The sequence below is a fragment of the Pundamilia nyererei genome, unplaced genomic scaffold (assembly GCF_000239375.1).
Source record: "Pundamilia nyererei isolate P.nyererei 1_Seehausen unplaced genomic scaffold, PunNye1.0 scaffold00012, whole genome shotgun sequence".
NCBI lineage: Eukaryota > Metazoa > Chordata > Actinopteri > Cichliformes > Cichlidae > Pundamilia > Pundamilia nyererei.
Window position 1 is genome coordinate 2,001,995 of NW_005187413.1, and position 24,600 is coordinate 2,026,594.

Here is a 24,600-nt window from a genome sequence, read left to right on the forward strand (position 1 = left end):
TGTAGCCTCTGAAATCACCCACTGCTGGCACGAGCAAGAGGGCAATCTGAGAATCCCAGAAACACTGCACAGCTTAAACTAACCCTCACTTTGCTTTATGAGACTAATAGGAAGAAGAATTAAAATGAAAATAACGTTGTATTCAAAGCAGTGACAGAGCCCAACAACTCATCAGGAAAGGGAGATCACAGATAAGTAAGAAGTATGGTTGTTTGTCCACAGACTTCTTTTTCTAACAACATTTGTCCCCCGTGTTGGCTGTTAGCGAGAATGCAGGTATTCACTTAAATATAGAAGCTACGTCCATGTTTTATATAATTTTTAAACCAAAATTTGAAGTTATAAGAATCAGAGGAAATAATTTATTAGAATGTAAAATTTTGAGCTAAGAATTAAAACAATGTGGAAAAATTAATAATTCATTAATCAATTATTAAAAAAAAAAAAAAAAAGACCCCCCAACACAAAAAGAAAAAAAAACTTTTTCTTTGATTTCTAAAATTGTAATTTGACTATTTATGGATTTTGGACATTTGACTGTTTTGTGCAATTTCCTGATCTTTTATAAACCTAATTATTGTTGGATTAATCAACAGAAGAACTACCACATTAAATTATTATAAAAGTAATCAGCTGTTGCTCAAACAAAAATTATTTTAACCACTCAAATTCGCCAAATCTTTAACTGAGGACAATCTGAGTCCAACATGCTAACAGCTCACAAATGAAGAAGATGGGCAACTTTTAGAAGCAACACAATGGTTTAGCAGCTGCATTAGCAGGAAACACCCAAGTAATGAGGCTGCCATGGTAAAATATGCTAAGCTACAAATTATTTCTTTAGTCAACTTTTATTAACCTGCACTTGATGCTATATTTTTCTGGTTCAAGCACAGGAAGTGAGCGCCCCCAATTTCTCATGGCCTTAGACTGAAGTGCATCAGAAGACAAAACTCCAGGTTAATTACTGATAACATCTGAGGTGTGACTTAAAGGACTATAAACTAAAAAACAAAATAAAACAAAAACAAAACAGGGAATAAAAAATAAAATAAAGAGACTTATACGATTTAGAAGGTCATGATTAGCAGAGGTAAACATTTTACCAAATTGGAACAAAGATCAAAAATAGAACCAGCTATTTCAGTCCAACCAAACTCTGTAGAAAAAATGTTTAATTTAAAGTTACGACAGTTTGAGGCTCAGCAGCATTTTATCCGAGTTGATTACAGTAAATCAACTAAAACGAATGTTTCAGAGATATTTCAGTGGGTGGAGTTGAATTGAAAACTTCAAGCAAAACCTAAACTTCACTGAATATAGCAGATCCTTTGTTTATAGAAACTAATTTGAAAAATGTTTGTCTAAATGATAAAAGCATAGTGCTATAAGTAGCTTCTGAATTTTCCAATAGTCAATATGGAAAAATCACAAGGTCTTTGTTGATACTCAAAAACAATTTTTAAACCTGTAACTAGAGCTGAAAAAAATAACTTAGTTTAATATAATCTGAGTAATTTAGAAAAACGAGACATTTTTTATGGTTTTCTCACATTTTATATAATAATATAACTCTTTTTAAAAATCGAAATAATTGTCAAGTTACATCTGCTCCTGATGCCCTTCAAACATAACTTCAGCATAGCTTTTACTACTTGTGAATAAAACTGTATTATTCAATGTTCCTCGTGCCAACATGTTAGCTGTGCTTAAATCCGCATCATTGATGTCCTATAACTATACAGGGGAACAACAACAAGGAGGACTCCTTAAAATATTGTAACCAGGATATGCACACTCATCAAGTGGACTTCAAAGCCACATAACATGAATTATCACGACATGGCCTACAAACCACCCAGATTCAGTCATGCATTTACAGAAGACACCAGAATAAACCGATGCATAGGTTCTGTGGGTTCCAATAATAGTGGAACTAAAGAGAACTACAAACAATTACTTTAAAGTTGTTTTGGATTAATGTATATGTTGGTCACCAAGTAACAAGAAATGCCAAAAACTTATTTCTTGGTATTCATGTAGTATCTTGTCCACAATATCTCTTTAACAAAATGATGTTTAAAGCATTCTTGTTGATGCACATATCTGTGTAAATAAATCTAAAGACTAAGTCTAGACTAAATCTAAGTCTTGAAACATGGCAGCGTTTACCTTATAAAGTACATTCAAACCATCAGTCCCCTGTGGTAGTTTTGTTCTACAGTTCAGCTCATCATAGCCAGCTATGTTTAGCAAAAATGCAACCCACATTTGTCAAGCCGCTTCTTCTGAAACATCAGTGTTGCCTCATAAAGTTGCCAACAAACCGCTGTCTATTTGTGATTTTTGCTCTAAAAAAAAATTTGATGCTTATTTACACAGCAAACCAGAGTTTTTCCCCACAGTAACATTTTTCATTGTATTCCATAAACTCTCACGTTCAGAGGAAACATTTGGAGTCCCAGGAGTGGCACAAATCTCCAATCTAAGGTAAGAGCAATCAAGTGACCTCAGACCATATGCCACTTAAAAAAAATATATATATATATCTCAATATATCTCAAACCCAGTCCTTGTGTCCTCAAACTCTTTCTTGTTCTACCTTATTTAAATCTAAAGCCAGATGCAAAGTCACGAGTGTTAGCATTTGGCTCTTTGAGATGACCAGAAACCAACTAAATACTCAGATCAAATACACCAGACAATCACTGACCCAGAGTCAGTAAATTCGAAACTCCACGATCATGGTTCAACCACTGTGAGTCCACTGAACTACTGATAAACCCCGCCATCCTGGGAGACTAAGCAGAAAGCAAATCAAACACAGCCAGGCCAAAGATGCTAACAGCTTCCTGTTCTGCCTAATGACATTTTCTGACCAGGAAGTGAGTACCAACTAAAATAATCAAATCAAAAGTTCTTTTTGTAAGACTGAGTCACACAAAAACTTTATCCACAATCAAAATGCATGAAAAAAAAGGCAAAAAGACGTTTGCTGCAACAACAGAAAAGTCTCAAAAATGCTTAAAACATAAATTTAAAAGGGCAATCAAGTAAATTTATAAAATAAAACAAGCAATGTTGAGTTCCAGCGAAAAAAATCAATCTGTCAACACTTTCAAAGTGTGTTTGAGTTTTCTCTGTGCTGACACACTCTGATATCTCTTCAGAAACCAAACTAAACTTAACAGTTTAGCAGAGAAATAAAAATCTGCTGGTCAGCCTCATTTGTGATTGGTTGGAGGGGGTAGGAGAGGGGCAGAGCGATCATTGGTGATGGTCCTTCTGAGCTTTACTCCTCTAAGAAGGGTCAACATGTTTCTGTTGCCTCCTCCATCTCCTTCTTCTTCTTCTAGGGTGACCTGCTCAGGGTTTTGGTCCTGGCTGGAGGGTGGAGGAGCCTGGGGCTGGTAGTTGATGTTGTTGGGCACACCGGAGGGCTCTGCCTGAGTAGTGTAGGCCTGGTGCTGCTGTTGCTGCTGCTGGAACAGCTTCTGTTTCTGCTGCTGGTTCAACTGCAGCTGATACTGATCGTGCTGAGGCTGCAGCTGCTGGGCTTGCTGAATCTGGGGCTGTTGGAACTGCTGCTGCTGCTGCTGATGTTGAAACTGCTGCTGAATCTGTTGCCATTGCTGGAACTGCTGCTGCTGAATCTGTTTCTGCTGCTGGAACTGTTGCTGCTGAATCTGTTTCTGCTGCTGGAACTGTTGCTGCTGAATCTGTTGCTGTTGCTGGAACTGTTGAATCTGGAATTGCTGGTTGTGCTGTTGCTGTGGTTGACTGTATTGCTGATGTTGCTGGTATTGCCTCTGTTGCTGTTGTTTGACACTGTTCCCTCCCTCAGATGGCAGTGAAGGAACAGTGGGTATGGGCACTGGGATGGGCATCTGGCCTGGGACAATCTGGTAGTATGGGGAGGAGGAGGGTGGTAAAGCACTAAGGCTCTGGGTGGAGGTGCAGAGTTTACTGTGACCTAAACCTACAGAAGAGGGCACTTTGAAAACGTTCTCATCGCTTCCGTTGGTTCCGCCGAGGGGTTTGAGTGGAACCTGCGGGGTGGAGATGGGGATGGGAACCCCACCACTGATTGTTCCTCTGCGAAAAGGCGGCTTAGATGAAGGTTTTCGCCTGATGGTTGCCGTGTGGGATGGCATCTGGCGGTTAGACACACCACTCAAGTCGGACTCAGCCAATAGGCTGACAGTAGAGGCAGGACGCTTGGAGTGGATGAACTCCCGGTACTGGAATCTGAGGTCGGAGTTTCTCGGGATGGTCGATGACTTGTCGAAATCTGACTGGCTGTTGCCGTGGGAGAGGTGATGTAAGGAGATAGAGTCAGTGTCTCCGTGGAGAGAGATGGACTCATAGTCGACTGCAGAGATGGGGAGAGAATGTTAAAATGTTAGTTGCTCTGCTTTCAGGCAGACCTTTCATTACCTCTGGATTATCTCAGTGACATTTTTTTTTTTTTTTTTTTTGTAAAGGGTTTTCATCTGCTCACCTGACAGACAAACAACAGAAGCAGCAGGAGCACATAATCACATCAGTGACTCACTGTCATGTTTGTGAATGAACAATTAGGGGATGCATCATTGTGGAAACTCTTATCAAACAAAAACAGGGCAACATGCAACCCAATTACTTTTTAAAACGCATGCAAAGCTCCAGTTCAATGTTCCAAATAATAAGGTTAAAAACAGACGTCAATTCATGGCAACGACATTAAATTTGAAAAGGTCAAACACACACACAGACACACACAGGAGGAAGTAAATTACAGACAAAGCAGCTGAATTTGTTTCTAATGTTCTGTTTATTTTGGGTTCCAAAATTAAGTAAAAAAAGGGAATACGTAATTTAAATGCATCTGGCAGCTTCTCATCTGCTAGCATCAACACCAGAAATATGAAATGTGAGTAATTAATGTCTTCTCTTTGCAAGCAAGTGTGATGGGAGAAACCTCAGTCTCCTATAAGCTGGGTGATCAAGCTAAAAAATAAATAAATAAATAAATAAATAAATAAATTCCATACCTGGATTGACGCTGTATCCAAAAATGTATTAATTAACTTAATGGGTAAAATAAACAATGTCAACTTGTCTGCCTGATGCCCTCACAGCAGTGTCACAAGATATAGCCAATTTTTACATCACTTTATACTTAAATAAATAAAGCTTCTTTTGTATAAATCTATTTATTTATTTTAAAGGATCTGCTGGGTAAGCAAGAAGTGACTATCCAGAGAAGTGTTGCCTCCTGGCCACCATGCTTCACAAGTGAATCATCGATAATTTGCTGATGTTTAAAATCGCAGTCCTGAAGCCTAGAAAATGCTTGTAAAGTCTTGTAACACTAACACTGTAAAAGTGAGAAGAGAGATTTTATTTTCCTTGTGCTTGATAACTGAGATAACAGGAGGAAACTGCAGCCACTAATGATTAGGTTATTAAAATTGGCCATACAAGTGCCCTGACAGGCACCAAAATTAATAATTTTATCGCTGCCAAAAAGATTCTAATATTTGAAAATAAGGACAACATTTATTGCTTCTTTTAAATAAACAGTGCTCTTTCAGCTGATGTAAGATCTTTAATAGATGAACCAAAAGTAGATTTAATGGTATGTTGGATGTGACATAAGCAGACAGACAGGCAGGCAGATATACAGGCAGTCAGAGACCTACCATAGATAGGAGGATCTCTCTTTACAGCTGGAAGAGAAGGAAGGCAGTTTAACCAAGAAAACACAAAACTACTCAAAGAAATACAACAGGAAAAGAAGGAAAGATGAGCTGATACACCAGAAAAGCACAGAAAAAACAAGTGAACAGCAGGCAGGTCAAGAGAGTCAGTTTCACTGTCAGAAATCAGAAATGACACCCACTAAAGGGTAAATCCGAGAAATTCAGCCAGACAAGCAGCAATTCACACCAAGGTTATGGCTCCGTGAGAGAATGGGTTTCCATTTTCATAATAAACACAACATCTAATTGCTTTATTGTTGGCGGTGCTGCTGCCACTTTAGTTTGTATTTGGATCACATGATGTTCGTCTCGGCCACATAGTTGGTTCAAACAGCTTTTAATCAAGAGCTCAATTAGATTTTCTATTATCTCTAGGACAAAAACAACAGCAACAAAAAAATCCTGACAGCACAGTGAGCTGTGTTTAGTATAAATAAAAAGAAGTGTTGTGCTTTAATGTACTCACTGTGGGTGTGTATAGTGTCCTCGGAGCAGGACGGGGTGGTTGTTTGGGTGCTATAGCCGCTGGAACAGTGCAGAGAATCTCTGCTGCTTCTCGAGGCGTCAGAATTCAGTGCACCCAGTGACAATGCCAGCTGATCCTGGGCCAAGCAGTGCTAAAGGAGTGAAAGAAGGAGACGGATGAGGTTAAAACTTTTCAACTAACGAAAGATCTATATACTCCCGCAAGATCATGCTTCTCATTCACTGTTGACCATCCAGCGGTCAAAGCTTCTGTCCAAAGTGACATCCGCAAAACTTTTGTCAAGCTTTTGAAAGTGTGGTTGGAGGACAGGGGGTGTTTGTGCTATTTTATGTAAATATTTTAAACGTATTCAGCATTAATTTTTAGCAACCCTTTTATTTATTTATTTATTTATTTTTTTATAATAAACTACTTTGGATTGAAAAGTGCTATAAAAACAAAATTCAATAGCAGAAATAGGACAGAAAGGCGTTTTCTTGGCTCATAATCGGCCTTCGGGATTGTGACGAGGTAAATAAGCACAATATAGTAAAGGCAGTGCATTTAGATCATAATCATGAATAAAAATACGTTTTATTTAACGTTTCATTTTTTAAAGTGTTAACATTCTGTAAATTTTGCAAATGATCAACCTAGCTAACAAACAAAGCTAACAAAGTGGCTCACAACTTTGTTAGTTTTGAGACTTTTTAATAATCTATGCTCGTCCTCTGCCTCCTGCTGGGTTATCAATATGCCTGCATGTTCAGGGCTCCAGGTAAAATAAGTTCAGGTGTCTTTTAATTCATAAAGTCAATTAGTGATGAATGTAATTTGAGTATTTGGAACAAGTTTTTTTATTTATTTTTTTTGCTTTAGAGAAAAACCATAGAAGCAGCCCGCTCTGAATGTCATCTTTGTAGTTTTAACTCCATGACTGTCAGACTCAGAACATCACCTGTGCGTTTAACCACAGGATGTTTGCACAAGAACCACCAACCACCTTTTAGAGCCTGTTTAGCACCAAAAACACCAGTTCACCACAAGGATCTGTATGCTGGCTGAGAACATCAACTGTGACAATTTCACACAGATGAAATACAAAGAACTTCTCTTTTTTTCCCCGAAGCACTTAAACTGTCACAGTGGAGTGCCGTAACAGCACCTCCTGGTTCTTCCTGTCACTCCCTGAAAGCAGGAAGCAAGAACATGGGAGGACAAAGAAAAGGAGGAAAGCAAAACAGACAAGGTACTGATAACAGTAGAAAGAAACAAAAGAGAAGAGGAGTCGCCATAAGATTAGGGGTGCAGATCATTTTAGTCCTCTGATCTCCTGCTGCCCTCTGGTGGATGATTTGGTTATTTTAAAGATCCAATTCCGCTGTTTTTGAACTCTATAATATACCATTGAAAATACACTTGCATGCATTTTCTGACTTTTATTTATTATGTTTTGTTTTAATAAACAGTTTTTCTTAGTTCATTGACTGGATCAGTAAACAAAAAATATAAACGTAAAATAAACTCGTGTCTTCAGGGATGTTTAGTACAGTATTATTTTACTTTAATATTTATCATTAGTTTTGATTTTTAATTCGTTCTCGTGAATTTTTTTGTTACAGTTCCATTTCATTTCAGCAATTTCCACAGTGGTTTTTCTCATTTTAATTCAGCTGTTATTAGTTTGTGGGTTTTTTGTTGTTTTATTTAAACAGAAATTTAAATACATTCATGTATTGTTTTGTATTTTTCTTTTAATTTCTATTTAGCTTTTTATTAGTTTTTCACTTTAGTGTTGTTTGTTTGCTGCTACAGCTTTGATGTTTAAAAATGTTTAATATTTTGGGTTTTTGTTTTAACATTTGTGTTGTGAGTGTTGCAGGTTTACATTATAATACACAAACAACCCTCCCAGTCTCAATAAAGATGGCATCAATTCCTTCCGTATGCTTTCCAAGCAAACACAGTTTGTTTGTTGTTTTTTAAATTATTTTAGACAGCACACAAATACTGTTTCAGTTAGTTTCATGTAGACTGAAAGATACAGATGAGATTTTACAAGAACAATCACCAGAATCCAAATATGCTTTCTGTGGGTTTTACCTTTCCAGATGCAGACATGGCGCGAGCTCGCTCTCCATGTATGTAGGCATTGTGTGGAGGGGCCAAGAGGCCGTTCTCCGCCCCTCCAGTTCCCCCAGAGGCCAGCTGATTGGTGGACCCAACTGAATCCTGTCATTAAGAAACCAAGTCAGAGCGGATCAAAGGTACAAATCATCAAATGTAGAATCACAAATCAACCGCAGAGAGTACAGAGAGTATAGTTCTGTTCAGCCATCATAAAAGTCTCTGGTGGAAAGAAATTGACAGAATATACATTTGTAATAAAAGCTTGTAACTTACATCCATGTCAGCACAGCCATCAGTTTTAATCAGATGTGTAAGAAACAAGCTCTATTTTCTATATATCAGACTTGCATAATGGCTGCTGATGTTAGACCATCAACACGACATGTTAGCAGTTCAGCCAGCGTTTTACTGAGAGAAACATCACACAGAAAATACTTATTTGTCATTTTAAAAATATCAATAAAAGTTCCTCATTCAACAGCAACATGAACCCTTAATGATTTTGTTCTTTCTCACGTAATTTTGAGATAATTTCCTCAATTTTAAACATAAATTTACATTTTTATTACAGGACGACTGACAAGACACCACTGACAGCAATAATGACACCAGTTTAAAAGGCCATTACGCCAAAATTCAAGAACAGAAAGGGCATCTTAGCGGCGGGAGACAAATAACAGGTACTTGAGATAAGGAGAAGGCTTGCTTTTGAGGTGGGATGAAGCAATCGTGTTATTTATTAAATAACAGTGTTAACAAGGAAAAAAGTAAAATAAATATGTCACGTTTGGCTTTGTGTAAAGCCATTAGTGGACGGGTTTGATTTTTTTTCTCTTTTTTTAAATAAAACTAATTATTACATTCACTGCTACTGAAAATAAGGAGTGGGATGTTATGAATCTTTTAAATGTCCAGGTGATCGTATATCAAAAATATATTATGGGCAGTTTTTTTGAATTCCTAATCCAAAAATCCAACATCAACTAAGCTAAAATGACCACAGCATTTCCAGCTAAACTCATGGCTTAGAGAAAGCAGTCAGGGAAGAGACCTTTTTTGTGCTCCTGAGAGCTTGACCTTAAAAAAAACAAAACTCTAAAGAAGTGTCATTTTGAGTCTGAAAGCTATCAAGAAAAGTAAGGGTTTTTTTTAATTGAATATTAGTACAGTACTTAACTGTAACACATAAATCTGAAACATAAGCATAAAAAAGTTGACACAAAACCACTTTTAAAGAGAATAAAAGAAAAGAAAAGACACTGATAAATAAACAAATACTGCAAATACTCACACAATTACAGTCCCTAGAACTGTACTTGTGAAAGCTCAGAAACATTTTTTATGGAATGGGATCAAGAATTACGTCTAAAATTACAACAAAATGGATTTGAGATATGAGATCCATCCTGGGACACTGAGGGTGGAGGAGGCCGTAGACAATTAAAGGTGAAACTGAAGGTGTGAGCTGATGAAAAAATGTGGAATTAAAAAAAAAAAAAAAGAGGTAAAATAGCTGGAGCCAATGTGACATTGAAACCAGATTCACACCAATGGAAGACAAAAGGGTCAAAATCACAGGACGGCACTCGGGTGGTCGGGAGGAATGTAATAGTTATATAGTTTTTTCCTCACAGTTTTCAAATCCCTGCGGCTAAAGCGGCGACTCTGAGCGGGGCGGTGGCCATAGCCAGCTGCGTAACCATAGCGACCACGGCTGCCGTGACGGCCGAGGCGAGAGGGGGAGTTCCCTTCGCTGAGAGATCGACCGCTTTCATCGCAGCCGGTGAGCAGATAGGGGGAGGAGCAGCGCTACACACAGGAAAGGGTTAGAGTGGCATGTGTTTGTTTTTGTTGTTACTGTTACAAGCTTTTATTTTGAAGATCCTTAAAGCTGACAGTGTCATTTTAAAATGTGGATGAAGCCTGAACAATGTGGAGTGTACAGAATTGCAGGAATGGTATATTTAAGTGAAATGCACCTTTAAAGATATTGAAAATATTTGACCAGAATTTGCTTTATTTATGCAGAAATTTGATTTAAAACTATAAAGTATATAAGTTTGAATGAAATAAGAGTATCTTAATATCACTGATGTACAGTATATGGCTAGAAATCAATGGACAGCCCCAAATGCTACACTTGTGATTTCTGGGCATTAATCTACTGCTAACATTTGCTAACATTTGCCCACATTTGTTCCCATTCAGCCAGAAAGGTTTTAAAGTCCAACAATGAGGTTGGGGGATCTGGCCTAAAGCTGAGCGCACACACACAACTGTCAGGCTGATTTTAAATGCACTTTGGAAGCGTCGGCCATAAGCTATTTAAGAAAGATGGACATAACCACCGTGCCCTCAGCTATATTTTGCATTTTGAACTGTCAGTACAGCATTTTTGGTGCTGCCATTTTACATATATACACCTTTTTTAGCCAAATGTTAAAATATTTGGACAAGAGGATGAAGTGATTCTCTGTTAACGTTAGCAAGCACAGTATGGATGCAGTGCAGAAAGTTCATCTGAATTAGAAGGAAGTTGCTTTCTACAATTATATAATAAAGATTTACCATTACTGTCCTGGAAATAAAAAAAAACTGAGCTAAAAGACACAGGAGTGTGTGAAAAGGGATGACCATGTACTTTTGGCCACATAGTGTAAAATATATTCTTAACAGTATTTTTGAGAACAACAGAAATAAAATTGTTGTAACAAAGGTTAAAAAGTGCGTTACCTGCATGTGTAGTCCATCCACAGCACAGCTGATAGAGTCCAAAGAGGGAACATGTCTCACTGATCCTGACTGGTAGCTATGAGGCCAAGACACAGAAATTAAGAAATGAAGAAAGAAAGAAAGAAAGAAAGAAAGAAAGAAAGAAAGAAAAAAGCAGCGACTGTCTGGAATGTGAAAATCACATAATAAAGAACTTATTTAAGAATTAAAAGCCATAAACACTGCAAAACACAACAAAGTGAAAGAGGAATGAAGTTGCTGCTATAAGCTCAGTGAAAGTTTGAAATGGAGCCGAAAGCCAGTAATATAACACGCTTTGTTGTGATTGTCTGTTTACACTCTCATCCTGGACATCTCGAGTTATCACCTCTGCAGAACGTGCACACTCTCATGTGCGTCAGTCATAAAAAGGCACGACTTTATGACTGTAACTGTCCAATCTGACACTTTGATTATCACAACTCAGAAAAATATGTAGTCTGAGCCTGGATTTAACTTTGACTTGCATCAACTTGCACAGAAACAAAGTTTAAGGTGTGATTTTTAAATATAGTGCAGTACACACAGTAAAGTTACAAACACTGTGATAAAAAACATCAAAATGAAAAGAAAGCAGCAATGCACACTGATATTATTAGAATGTAAAATGAAGTGATATGAAATACTGTATGTTGTAAACTGATATCAGCTTTGGTGTGTAACCCACCTGCTGATGCTGCTCTTCCTGGAGAGAGTGTTACTGGGAGAAGCTGGAGGTGTCTGATAGGTGTAGCTGAAATCAGAACCTTTAAGGTCCAGGATCACCTGTAATACACACAAAAGACAGCTGTGGTGTTTTTCCTTTTATTTTCCAAAGTTGGGATGTTTCTACTGAAGGCATAAAGCTCAGAAATACAGGAAGTGCTGAAGCTGGAACTATATTCAGTGGTGGATTAATACACATTTGCAACTCCAGTGGGTATTACCAGAACCAAGTTAGTTAATGAAAGTGTGGGTCAAAATAAACTACAGCGTGTAGTTTTTTGGACAAAGATGGGTCTTCGCAGATAAACCATGCTTTGCATACATACACAGCACTTTCAGTAGAGCCAATCACTGTTGGTCGTAGTCTTTTTCTGACATTTGCTGAAAATAAGACACAAAATAAAAAAACAAAACATCATCTGCCTTGAAATTGCTAATGTACTTGGGCGGGGCCTTCCAGGCATATTAACAGCCACCTAAATTTTTCTGGCAGCTTGAGCATTTTTTATAATCTGTCAGAGAAAACAATGTCTTCACTCTTATGTTGAAATTTAAGGTTCTTTTAATCTTTTTCATTCAAGGGGGAAAAATGAATTTTTTTTTTTTTTTTAAATGCAAATTCGTTTTTGTTTTTTTTTGTTGTTTTTTAAATGACAAGGACCTGCTGATTAAATGGTTTGTCATGCTGGGCTACTTCTTTAGAGAAGCCCCACCTCCATGTGTTGAATTGCTTTGATCTGCAGTAAGCAGAAGAGCCACAAATCATAACCTGTTGCAAAAACTGATCTGTGTGCTGCAACATTAAGTTCAGCAAGGTTGCAGAACAAGAGCTACTGTCAACTTGTCACAGCACTTGGCAATTAAAATATTTGTGGATGAGAGTCTCCCACCACAGAGAATCCAAATCTGGGGAAAACAGAGTAATAGCACTAAAAGGGTAATATTAGGCCTGCAGAGGGTGCTAGAGAAAAACTGAGAGATCAGTAAAGATGGAGAAGATGGTTAAGGTACCTGCTCGCTGGCTGGTGGAAGTTTATTGGGTTCAGCTGTCAAGTTTGTCAGATCTTCCAGAATGGTCTGCAGGTGTGTCACCTCACCCAGCATGTTGATCTCATGGTCCTACAAGACAAGCTCCTTTTATTTTACTTTGCCAGATTAGAAAAGTCTGAAAAAGTATTGTTCTGTATCCCTCTTTCACACACAGACACACACACAACTGACCAGCACAGGCTTCAGCATGCTGACAAAACTACAGTATCGAGCTCTTTCTTCTATCAGTGCTCTGCACACAGCTCGCTTCTCGGTGTCCTCCAGCACAGCGTAGCGCACATTGACGTCCTGCAGCGCGTTGTCCAATTGTCCCCGAGCTTCATCCTTCCCTAAAACACAAACAGGAGGAACTGATGGTAGATCGGTCCAGATGATAGAAATATATGGAGACAGCAGAAATGTCTGTAGTCCAAAGCAATTCTGATATTTTAGCTTCATGATACAAATCACCAGTATTACACACACACTCCTGGAACAATGATGAGAGGACAAGAGTATGTAGAAGAAAAGGCTCATGATAGAGCCATCGTACAGACGGATGATGGCCCTAAACGTACAGCAAACGCAACTCAAGAAACCCTTAAGGCAAAGAAATTGACTTCTCCACTTCAGCTCATCTAAAAATGTTTTTCACTGCAGGAAGGAAAAACCGAGGATAAAATTACCACAAACAAGCAGAAACAGAAGGCAGCTGCAGTAAAGAGCTCAAAAAGAATCCCAAGGAATGAAACAGCTGTGTGTGGAGGAAACCACACAGAAACTTTACATAGAAATTCATGCAAATGAATGATAGGCATCGTTTTAGTTTTCCAAACACTTTTAAACCTGTGAAAAATGCTATGTTTAAAAACCATCTGTAATTTTGTAACAGTATATACATTTATTTTGTGTAAAACCCATCAAATGAAAGCTGTGAGTCTGCACTTAATTACATTATCACCACAATGTTTCCCACTGTTTAATTTTTATTTGATTCGGCGTTAATTTGTTTTTCGAAAAATGAGGATATTATGCAAATGTCCTGATGCTTGATTACACAACAGTGAAAAAATTCCCACCACGCCATCTGTGGTAAAAACTTTCACAAATCCATCCTTAACTTTTTGATCAACTTTCTACTGCAATATAACAACCAGCTAATGTTAAATCTAAAAATATTTGCTTTTGGTGTATTCATGGTGTGGAGGCAGTTAACCAAAGCAAGTATCACAGTTCTTACAAACAACATTAACATTAACATCTCTTCCTTATAATGAGCGATACTGTGTGTGAAGGAAACCACACAGGCTCACAATGTGTTACCCATATGCTACCACCAGAGGGTAGAACAGCACCACATAAAAGCAGTGAAGAGACACATGCAAACGCATCACACACGCAGTCAGCTGTTTGTCACACACCCTGCCTGACCTTGTCCTTCTGTGTGCGCTGAACATAAGTGCTTAAAATGTGAAAATTAGTATGGCAATGTAGGATTTCCCAGCTCAGATGAACAAGACTGAGCGTTTTGTCGTTGGTTAACAGGCATCTTGCATGCTTAGAATTCCTTCAATAACATGTCAGTAAAAGGCTCTGAGTAATTGAGGTGCTTTAGAGTGGGATGGAATTTGAGTTTGAGGAAGAGAAACGGACATTGGTTTCCCTTTCTCTGACTCCTTTGATTTGATTTACTACATTGTTTACTGGACTCTATGCCAGCATGTGAACCATACCAGGCTTGTCACATGAGTCATGAGAAGCCCTGAAACCCAGCTCACCACTGTAACAACCTCGAATCTTTGTTAGACAATAATAGCCTTCACAAAGCTAGCCATGGGACAGTTCAGGAGTGATCTGCCTTGAAGATGATATTTTACAGTTCTGTCATCACCATTTTAGCTCTTATTCCTCCCTGTAAAGCAGACTGGGTATTATGCTTAGCTGATGCCTAAACCCTGAAACCTTTCTAATGGCCATTAGGGAGCAACTCCTTGTTAGTCCATGACAAAATTACCCTATTGCTCTATAAACTTAGGAAACACTTTCCAGGTGAAACTCTGATCTCAAATGCTGCTTTTGAGTGTTATTAAAACCAAATTATATATTTTTTTTACATTATGGTCCTCATTTGACTCACAAAGTAAGATGAAGCAGCTGGCCTCTTATGAGTGTGTAGTATCCCCTAGTTTCTCAATTAGAAAACACCAAGATGGCAACTGTAAAAAAAAAAAAGTCGGCTTAAAGTTTCACAACAAAACTTCGGTAACTAATGGGTGGCATCATCTTGTCTTAATCTTTGATACAGAGTTTGTTCTTTTACACCGCCAGCCATTAGACCTGAAGAGGGCACATTAACTGAGATAAAGTGAGCAAAGGCTTATATATGAACAACTGAATTCAAATATGACACACAAAGTGCTGAATTGTGTTAAATGCCAAGTATTTGGTAGACTGAAATCCTAACGTCCTGGATCCTTGATTCAAAAAGCATAAACTTTTCTCCAAATTTATTCAGTCTGGTGCACTCCAAGGTTCCAATATAAAGATTACATACAAAAAACAATCCATTTAAATGCTGCATCAGCTTTCAGCTAGCTTACAATGTGCCAACTGTATCCTGCACCAGCACACACGGTCATGGCTGTTTTTATGAATATGGACTCGTCACTGACAATCATCAAAATGTAATTTTTGCCATTAAAAAACCCCCAAAAACCAAAACACTCCTGAATACACACTTTTGAGTCAAATAACTTTTTTTTTTTCTTCACCAGCTCACAGAAGGCTCTGTCTCTTCAGTGAACTGTGATCAAATCCGTTCCCTCATTTCTTTCTTTTCCACTCCAAACTAACAGTCTTCATGCCACACTGACAGGCTGTAGTATAAGGTCAAAGCTGCATAACTAACAGATATTTCCACGCAAGATTCTCAGCGTCTCTCCACTGGAGCCCACAAGTTTCCACATCACACTTCTGTAAGCTGCACACTGGACCTGCTTGTACCTACATGTGCTAAACTCATTTAAGGTGAGTGCAAAGAAACTTTCCCCTTTTCAGCAGACAAACGTAAAAACAGCCTTCTGGTGTCAGAACCGGCACATACGTCATTCTGCTGCGAAGTTCAAACATCCAAGTGGAGAAACAAAAAGCAAAGCACATTTTTGAGACCAAATTCTTCAGGATAATTTTCAGGATTCCCTTAAGAATCTGACCGATTTGTTGCACTAGAAAGATTCTGAAACTGAAGTTAAGCTAAAATCACTTCAGGCAATCTGAAATGGTGTGTAAAAGACATGACTTAAATGTTTTATGGCACCTATAACACATGCTCCATGTGTCGCCACTGTGAGCACAAAGAAAGTCAATGTCAGTGCAAACTGCTCCTCCACAAAATTCAACAGATTTTTGATGTCACCAAAGCAATAAGGATTATTTCTGAACTGTGAATCATTCAATGTTACTGGAGGAGGAGAATGTTACAAAAACATTTCAAAGGATATGGGGGAGAATGTGACAGAGCAGAGATGTAACCAAATGAATTTTAGAAGCAAGTCTTGTCAGTCCAAAGCTCCTGGATGGATTATTTATTTATTTCTTTGTTAAAGGCAAAGGGTCAGTTTAAAAATCTTTTCCACTATAGTCTAGATTTCTACTAGAGATATGTGAAGTCACAGTATGGCTGCATTAAAAGCTCAGTACAAGTGACAACACAATCAGTATCTGTGGCTCATCCCCACAACGCAATGATCTCAAGCCTTTAAATACCCTCAAATTAAGAGGCAACCCCCTACACTGAAAATTGAAGTGGGAAGTCTGCCTCCACAGACTTGAAACTTGTATTAAGCTCTACTTTCCACATGCTTCAGCACAACACACTCTTTGAGAGCAGAGGGAGGTTAACTACCAGGTTTAGTGGTACAGAAAGTCTCTCATAGATTTCCCTTCAGGAATAATTCAGTGCCACTGAGGAATAACAGAGTCTGTAGGTGTAACTGTTTGGTACAGTGTTGTCTGGTCTGAGTCTGGCGGTTCAGACCCACAGGTAGAGAGGACAAAGAGTTCTGACCTGCAGACCACCCAACTGTGGAAACAACCACTGGATGTAAAAATGAAGTCCAGAGGCGGTGAAAGAAGTTTTCAAAGAATTCAAAGGATCATGTTTTGCAAAGCAGCAGCTTTCATGTTTCATACTCATATTGCTCATATTACAGCTCACAGCCACCTGCAAAATCCCACAAACTGATCCCCGGGCTTATCTGTTCACCAGATTTCTGTTCAACTGTTCTTTAACAAAGCTTGAAATATTTTTCCAGCAAACATGGTGCAAACAAGACCTCTTTCAAACTTCAACAGCAAGAAGTAGGAAAAACAGAGACGGGGACAGCAAGTCCTGTGAAAAACAGTGAGAAGCAATTTCCACAGCCAAACACAAACCCACACACACACTGAAGACTCTGTGCAGACGTTAAGCTCAACCTAAACACAGCCTGTTCCCTCAGGTGTGTGTGAGAGCATGGAGAAGACTGAGGATAATTTCACGTTGCTAACAGAAGCTCAGTGTCCGTGTGTGCTGTTAGTCTGACTTCTAGGCTCTGTGGAAACACACACAGGCTGCTGTTTCTACAAGGCTCCAGCTCAACACCCACAAAAACACAAAGACCTGAACTCAGAAGCTCCATCCTGCAAATTCATGCCGTTAAAGGTGAAACACAGTTCACGCAAAGCTAATTCTCACCAGCTGGGAGACATAATGTAAAAACACCTCATGGATGCTTCCAAATGTAGCTCCAGCTTACCTCAATGCATTTGAGAATTTGTTCCTGTGGCCATTTTGACATTAATTTTCTCAATCTCTAGATTTTTATGGCTTAACAATGTATAACACACAAACAAAAATGCCTCAGGCAAGCCAAAATCTAACCAAGCTAAACCTAAATTAATTCTACTCAAGTCACACACATGTAACCTGAGAAGTTAATGAGAGGAATCTTTTTCCTCTGGACTGCACTTCCCTGTAATCATCTGTCAGTCAAACAGTATGAGGAAAGAGGTCACTTATCAGTGTGTGGAGCTGCTTCCACACAAGCTGCAGTGAATATTGTCTTTGTAAACTGCAACAGCATGGCTGAATAGTGCATTTTTATTTTTGTACAACAATAACACTTAATGACACAAAAGAATAGACTAAATCAGGCCCCGAATACATATATAATGCACAGTGGTGGTGCAGCGGTTGCAGTAAATGCAAGGTTAAATAATGAATGATCAGGCCCCATCATATCTTATAGTATCATATTATCTCTGGAGCACTTAACTCTCTAAGTGCAGCCTTGTGGCTCTTATAGTTTGCAAAGTAGAACTAGTTGCAGAGCTTCAGCTATCAGACACCTCTCCTGTGGAACCAGGTCCAAGTCTGGCTTCAGGAGACAGACACCCGATCTACTTCTGAAAATAGGCTTCAAACTTTCCTTTTAATTTACAGATAAAGTTGGATCAGGAGACCTTGAACCATCCCTTAGTTATGCTGCTATAGGCTCAGACTACTACTCTTTTCACCGCCCGTGTGTTTATATGCTGTTAATGCATGTCATTAACTTTTGTCTCCTCTTTCCTTTAATTTGTATTTTGGCCTCATCGCTCCATGATCCCATTTCTTTATCTTTCCTCTTACCCCCAAAACCAGCCGTTGCACAACACTCCCCCTTTACTGTGCCTGGTTCTGAAGTGTCTACTTATGTCTACTTACTAAGTAAGATCGTGTGACCATTGGGGTTTTCTCACTAATATTGTAGGGTATTTATCTTCCCATATGTTAAGTGCATTGATGTAACTGTTGCTCTAAACTGCTGCTATAAAGATCAAAAATATAAATACAAATACAAAAGTGTGAAAAGGTAAATGCAGATGTGGAAGATATTCGTATTACTGTATACAACTTTACTAATTGTAAAAAATACAGAATCCCAAAAGGAAAAAGCAGCTGTGGGCAGCTATAAAACGAATTATTCTTTGTATTAAATGCAATTATTGTGTCTAAAATATGGTTAACCAGATTCCACATCAAACTTAAAAAACGAACATTTCTTTGCTCTGTGTCACTTGCAGTTTTGTTAGACTTTAGAATCTAAAAATCGAACAAAACTGAAAATTGAAAATAAAATAAAAAAGGACATGACTGTCATTTAACTTAATGTTTAAGATTTCTCCTAATCAAACTTTGCTATTATCATTTGTTAGTGGAGTTCATCTGAAAAATTCCTCATAGTGACAACAGTAACTCAGCTCAAGTATGAATTCAAAAACCTCCCAGCCACCACTACATCTTCCATGGACCAAAAATGTAACACAATCTGAAATGAACTCCTAAAAACATACCCAACTACACACCCAAGGAATTAGACTTGAGCCAAAATATGATCTGTTCACTCAGAGAAAGCAAATCCAACCTGGTTCTTGGGTACTGGAGGCTTAGCAGATCAATTAAGACCTCTTTAATTATATCCATATATTGATACCATCTCCCATTATTTAGTGCAAGGTTATTATAGCTAACTAGAACTAAAACTAGTGTAAAAACATCCATGCTTTTAAAAAAAAAAAAAAAAAAGGGCCCGGGGAATAACCAAAATGACTTTGTCTGCACACAAAGGTAAAATAAAAAAAAATATAGAGGGCAAGTATTTAGTTTTATGAAGACTGTTCAATTTCAACAGCTAGTAATGCCAAATGATGCCTGCAAAATATTTTTGAAGCACAATGACTAATTTTGATGCTGATGTCCAGCTGCTTTTAAAAGCTTACTCATTAAACAGTCTAGACCATCTGCGTCACATGCTGATGTCGTCTTTGGTGTGAGACAGGTGGTTAGGCAGTTTTAGGTGATGTCAAAGGTTTCTGCAGCACTCTCCAAGGCAGGTTGAAACCAGCACAAGCTGTATGCAAAAACTGTCTGGATATTCAAATGAGGACATTTAACGTCCTTTAACCTCCCTGCTCTTAATCTCTTAAATCAACTTGCCTCCTTTTTACCTCATTGTTCTTGCTGTCCTTTTACCTTACTCTGCTTTCCAGCTCTATCAACCTCTCATCTTTATTATATTCTTCCTTTGTCCTCACCATTTTCCATCATCAAATACTTCTCTTCACTTCTTCGACATCTTCAGCCATGAAGCTTCGCTCGATTCTCTTACACTCTGGATTTTTTTTTAACTCTTTCTTGCCTTTTAGAGCAAAGCAACAATACCGCTTCCTCCTCCTGCTCCTCACTATGAACGTCATCATCCCCAGTGTCTGATGGCATCAGTTATTCTTTCCACCTTTTATCTTTTATTTTTATTCCATTTCCAGAGTTTACACGTCACATTTTCTGTCTCAACTGTCTTCTCTTTACAAATCTCTCTACTTCTCCTCTTAATGCATTTTTCCATTATCCATCTTTTTTTAAATACAGTAAACACAGCTGAGTCATAGAGATGATGACTTTAACCCATCACTCACATCCTCTTCCTCCTCCTCTATTACCAGAGCAACACAAGGATGTTTAAGTTTATCAACCACGCAAGATTTGTTTAATCTCTCTTCATTTCCTTGCCATGTACCCTCTTCTGTATCTACATTTTGTTATAAATTAAGTTTATATTTCTCGTGTTAAAGAAAGCATAAACACAAAGCAAGTATAAAATGTATAAATATAAGGCTGGTGAGGTGGCAGAGGCAAACGTTAGAGGGCAGAACGTTGAACCAATAATAAAATAACATAACAATTTCCTAAAATTAACTATTAAAGTCTAGTTAACAATCACTGATTACAATGCATTATGGAAAATAAATGGTACAGAAATAAAAGATGAGACTACCTTTTAGAAACTGAAGTAACTTCTACTATCCTGATTTGCATCTGTATAGCTCACAGAATGGCTATTTACATGTAAAAACCTCCTCTAGGCCTAAGGGGCTGAGGCAGTGACCTTCTTGTGCTTGGAAAATTACCAGAAATTCAAATTTCATGGCAATATCTGACATTTCCTCGACATCTTCTGCGCTGCCAACAAACGCCCGTGAAAAACAGCAATTTGAAAGTGCTGTTTACTGATGAAAACACTTGTAATGCAGTGAATCATTGCAACTTCTACAACTTAACCTCTACTCAACCGAACATGTTTTTAGGTAGTAGATGACATGTACTGCAACTTTTAAAATGGGAAAACAAGTAAAACTCGAGCTATGAACTAGTGTTGACAATAAAAGACATGACATCAATTTTCTAAAACACTTAAAATCACCTTTATGTCTTATTTATGTTTCCCCAATACTCTTCCCATCATCTGCCTCTCTCCCACACGCACACACACACACGCACGCATGCACGCACACCAGTTGTAGATTCCCTATCCGAAAGTGGTTAAGCACCACATAATGATAGACTGTACACATTCACACACAGAGAATCATATGGGATGAGATGATTAGTGAAGGAACAGATGTTTACCGTTATGAGGTCTTCCTTTAATTCAAACATACATCAGCAAAAACAGACTACAAAAATCAGCCTGTGAGGAGGAGGAGGAGGCAAAAGATGATTGCACAGCGAGGAAAACTGCTAAAAATACAGGAGCTCAACATAGTTTCATGTAGGTGTAACTATGATACAACAATATCAATGTCTGGACTATGATCGTGCAGAAAAAATCCAATACTGCAAAGTTTCACTGGGAACAAGATTGAACAAAAAACAACATCTTCAATACAGCTAATCCATAAAATGACAAAACGCGGTGGGCTTTATTTCTGTTTAAGACTCCTTGTACCAACAAATGGCTCAGCAGTTAGTCTCTCAGTCTGTCCCTACTTATTATATGGTGTCTACACACACAGAGAGCACTGTACAGCAGGATAATTATAATGTGAAGCCCTGATTGGTGACTGTTTTGGTGCATTGTGCAGGGGAGGGAGAAAAAAAAATGCTCTCATGTGCGTGTGTGTGTGCTCTGTGATTACGTGGTGACAACATGTGAAGCTGTGGTTCAGTCTCTGTCTTTGAGTTGCTTTTGCTTACTTGTTTACTTATGGTCTCTCACAGCTTTGCAATTCTCATAGAGAGCATACAGTTCATTCAAACCTCAATTTCAATTTTTGCAGCCTTGTCCATCATTTCTATAAACAATTACTGCATTGGACAAGCTTATTTCAAAGAGAACTTTATAATACTTTCAGTGTTACAGTAAAACATGGGATGATTAGAAACACTGCCAGCCTTGTCTATATGCTTGTCACTTTCAAACTGACCTACATTCAGAGAAGCTACATTTTTAGCATCAACTTGATGAAAGCTTTTTAGCTTTAGATAAAAATTTCCCGCATAACAGCACCAGCTCAGGGCGGATACGTGAGATCTGTAACTTTACATATTCAGCACAGCGTTATCATTACAAGTAGAAAGCACAGCTGAAACCATAGACCCAAGCTGTAATTAACCCAAACTTTTCTTCAAATGCTCTGACTTTCTACTGATCTTTTAGACTGCCTGAAACTAATGTGGTCAGTCATTTTGAGCTCAGAAGTCAGAATAAAGGGAATGTTGCAGAAAAAAGACAGAAAACAGAATTAAGGACCAAAAAGGAATAGGAGTAGCAGAAATGTGTTCAGGGATGTTAAATTCACAGGCATCACTGTTTACCCTGGGCGGGTCTGCACTTGTGATGTGTGCTCAAACTATTTTTCTATCTTTGCATTTGCCCATTGGATTTTGTAGAGCCACAGGACAGAGAAGATATTTGTATAGAGGCCTTGAGGTTGCATTTCAATCTTCGTGTATGCATGTATGTTTATGAATGCAAGCGTGTGCATTTGTGGCATTTCTGTTTTGTTTAGTTTTTTAAATTTCTTTCTTTCTAGCATACAAGGCCTTCTGCAGTCCTTCCTAGCAAGCTTTCAGTTTGTTTGGTAATGGGATGTCAAGGCTAGCTGCAACCATTGCAACTGCAGGGTGTGTTACTTTGATAACAGGGGAGGGAGTGGCACAGGTATCTGCCTGCCAGTGTGCCTGGTTTCTGGCACAAGTCCAACTGACAAGCCTGGAGTCTGACCTCAGACCTCACTGTACAGAGGCTGCTCTCACAGTATTTATTCAGTGAAAAAATATTGGCAGATTTAAAATAATGATCAATTACAAAATTACTATAAGCACAATAGCTGACTATACCCCTCCATTTTGGGTAGGGAAGACATTTAATCTCATATTGACTGTGCTAAAAGTGGCAATTACCTTACTGTCGTAAGGTAATTGCAGCAAGCCCCAAATCAAACACAAGCAGTCCAAGAAGCACAAAGTAAGTGGAAACAAATCCACGTAATTCTAAAGTCAAGACCAACAAGACCAAACAAGATTAACAAGCCCGAAGGAGATACACCCTGAGATAAGATCAAACAGTCGCAAGGTAGCAACAACAAGCCCCGTGTCAACAAGTCATTATTTACCCCAAAGTCCGAACACAATTTAAGGAACAACAAGTTCCATCGCCATACAGGCCAGGTCAATGAGAATTTCTAGTGCAAAACTAACAGTGCAGTTTTAGTACTACAGATTATTTCTAAACCCAATAAAGTTAAGTGTATCATATTTGATAGATGAGTTTTTGAGACCACCATTTCTCCAGATGCTCCAAATTAGTACAAAGAAATAAGCAAGGGTGACTGTTTACTATTGATATTTGCGGGGTGAGACAGTATTTGAGTTAAAATGTCAAAACTTTGAAAGAGCTAATTTTTTTATATACTTAAAACCAAAGTGTTGCATAGTTGTTCTTTTAATACATAAATATGTTTTAAGATTGGGTTTTTCTTGGGGCACAGATGACAGAAGGATGGCCATGAAATAATCCGTCAGAGAGCTGAAAACACTCATGTTAACACAATGAAGGCAGGATCGAAAACATTCATGTTGTTACTACAGAGATTAGCTCACTGTGGAAGATGGCTTACATATATAGAAGGTGGAGCCTTCTATGAATAAGCTGTAATATCTCCATGTTTTACAACTTGTATATACACATGGGGAAAAAACTGTTGTGTCCTTTTCTTGTTTTCTGTTGTCTGAGTGCAGCTGAAAACCTGCTGGAGGTGAAATGAAGGTGGTGATTCTTACCTTTCTTCACCTTCTTCTGCAGTTTGATGGTGTCTGAAGATTTCTTCTTGATGTCTGCTCTGGCCTTCTTGTACTCTGAACCACAGGAAAAAGCAGAAAGTGAGGAAGCTTTTGTCTTTGCCTAAGTGTCTGTGAGTGCGTGCTAGCCTGTTGACATACCTTTGGCGTGGTCTTTATCCAGCTGACTGGCCACTTTTTTCCACTCCTCCATTTTCAACTCAAGAGGTGTGATGAGACCTTCTGAGAGGGACCTGAGGGCAAAAAGAGATATAGACTCACTTTATAAAACACTGTGCCGAAACATTTTTTTAAAAATAATTAACACTGTAAATCAAAAGAGCACTTTAGTGAAGTTCCAATAAGGGCCTAAGGGTACATCTTTCGCCATCTTACAATGCTGTGATTGCAGCCATTCCCCAACTACCTGTGAATGGTACTCATGGTCATTGATCAGTGGGTTTTGGTCAGTGGTTGTTGATCAATGGTCATGAGAATTTGCATAATTATGATTAAGGAACTGACCTCCCAGCCCATTGTTCCTTCAGTGGGCTGTTTTCAGTCATTATAAGATTTGGGGAAACCTGCAGTCAGCTGAGACTGAAGAAGTCACT

The 24,600-nt window shown here is 38.4% G+C and overlaps 1 protein-coding gene across 1 annotated transcript in view; it reads right to left on the reverse strand.

Moving 5' to 3' along the window:
* Positions 1-458: 458 nt before the first annotated feature.
* Positions 459-24,600, reverse strand: part of mtss1 (MTSS I-BAR domain containing 1) — an 85,691-nt gene continuing 61,549 nt past the window's right edge. The window contains exons 6-16 of the mRNA XM_013908562.1: positions 24,149-24,240; positions 23,990-24,064; positions 13,039-13,196; positions 12,829-12,936; positions 11,780-11,877; positions 11,074-11,149; positions 9,973-10,149; positions 8,314-8,442; positions 6,211-6,361; positions 5,685-5,711; positions 459-4,372 (exon numbers count right to left, since the gene is read on the reverse strand). Of these exons, the coding sequence (XP_013764016.1) occupies positions 3,225-4,372; positions 5,685-5,711; positions 6,211-6,361; positions 8,314-8,442; positions 9,973-10,149; positions 11,074-11,149; positions 11,780-11,877; positions 12,829-12,936; positions 13,039-13,196; positions 23,990-24,064; positions 24,149-24,240 (2,239 nt within the window). The 3' untranslated portion in view covers positions 459-3,224. The remainder of the gene's footprint in view (positions 4,373-5,684; positions 5,712-6,210; positions 6,362-8,313; positions 8,443-9,972; positions 10,150-11,073; positions 11,150-11,779; positions 11,878-12,828; positions 12,937-13,038; positions 13,197-23,989; positions 24,065-24,148; positions 24,241-24,600) is intronic.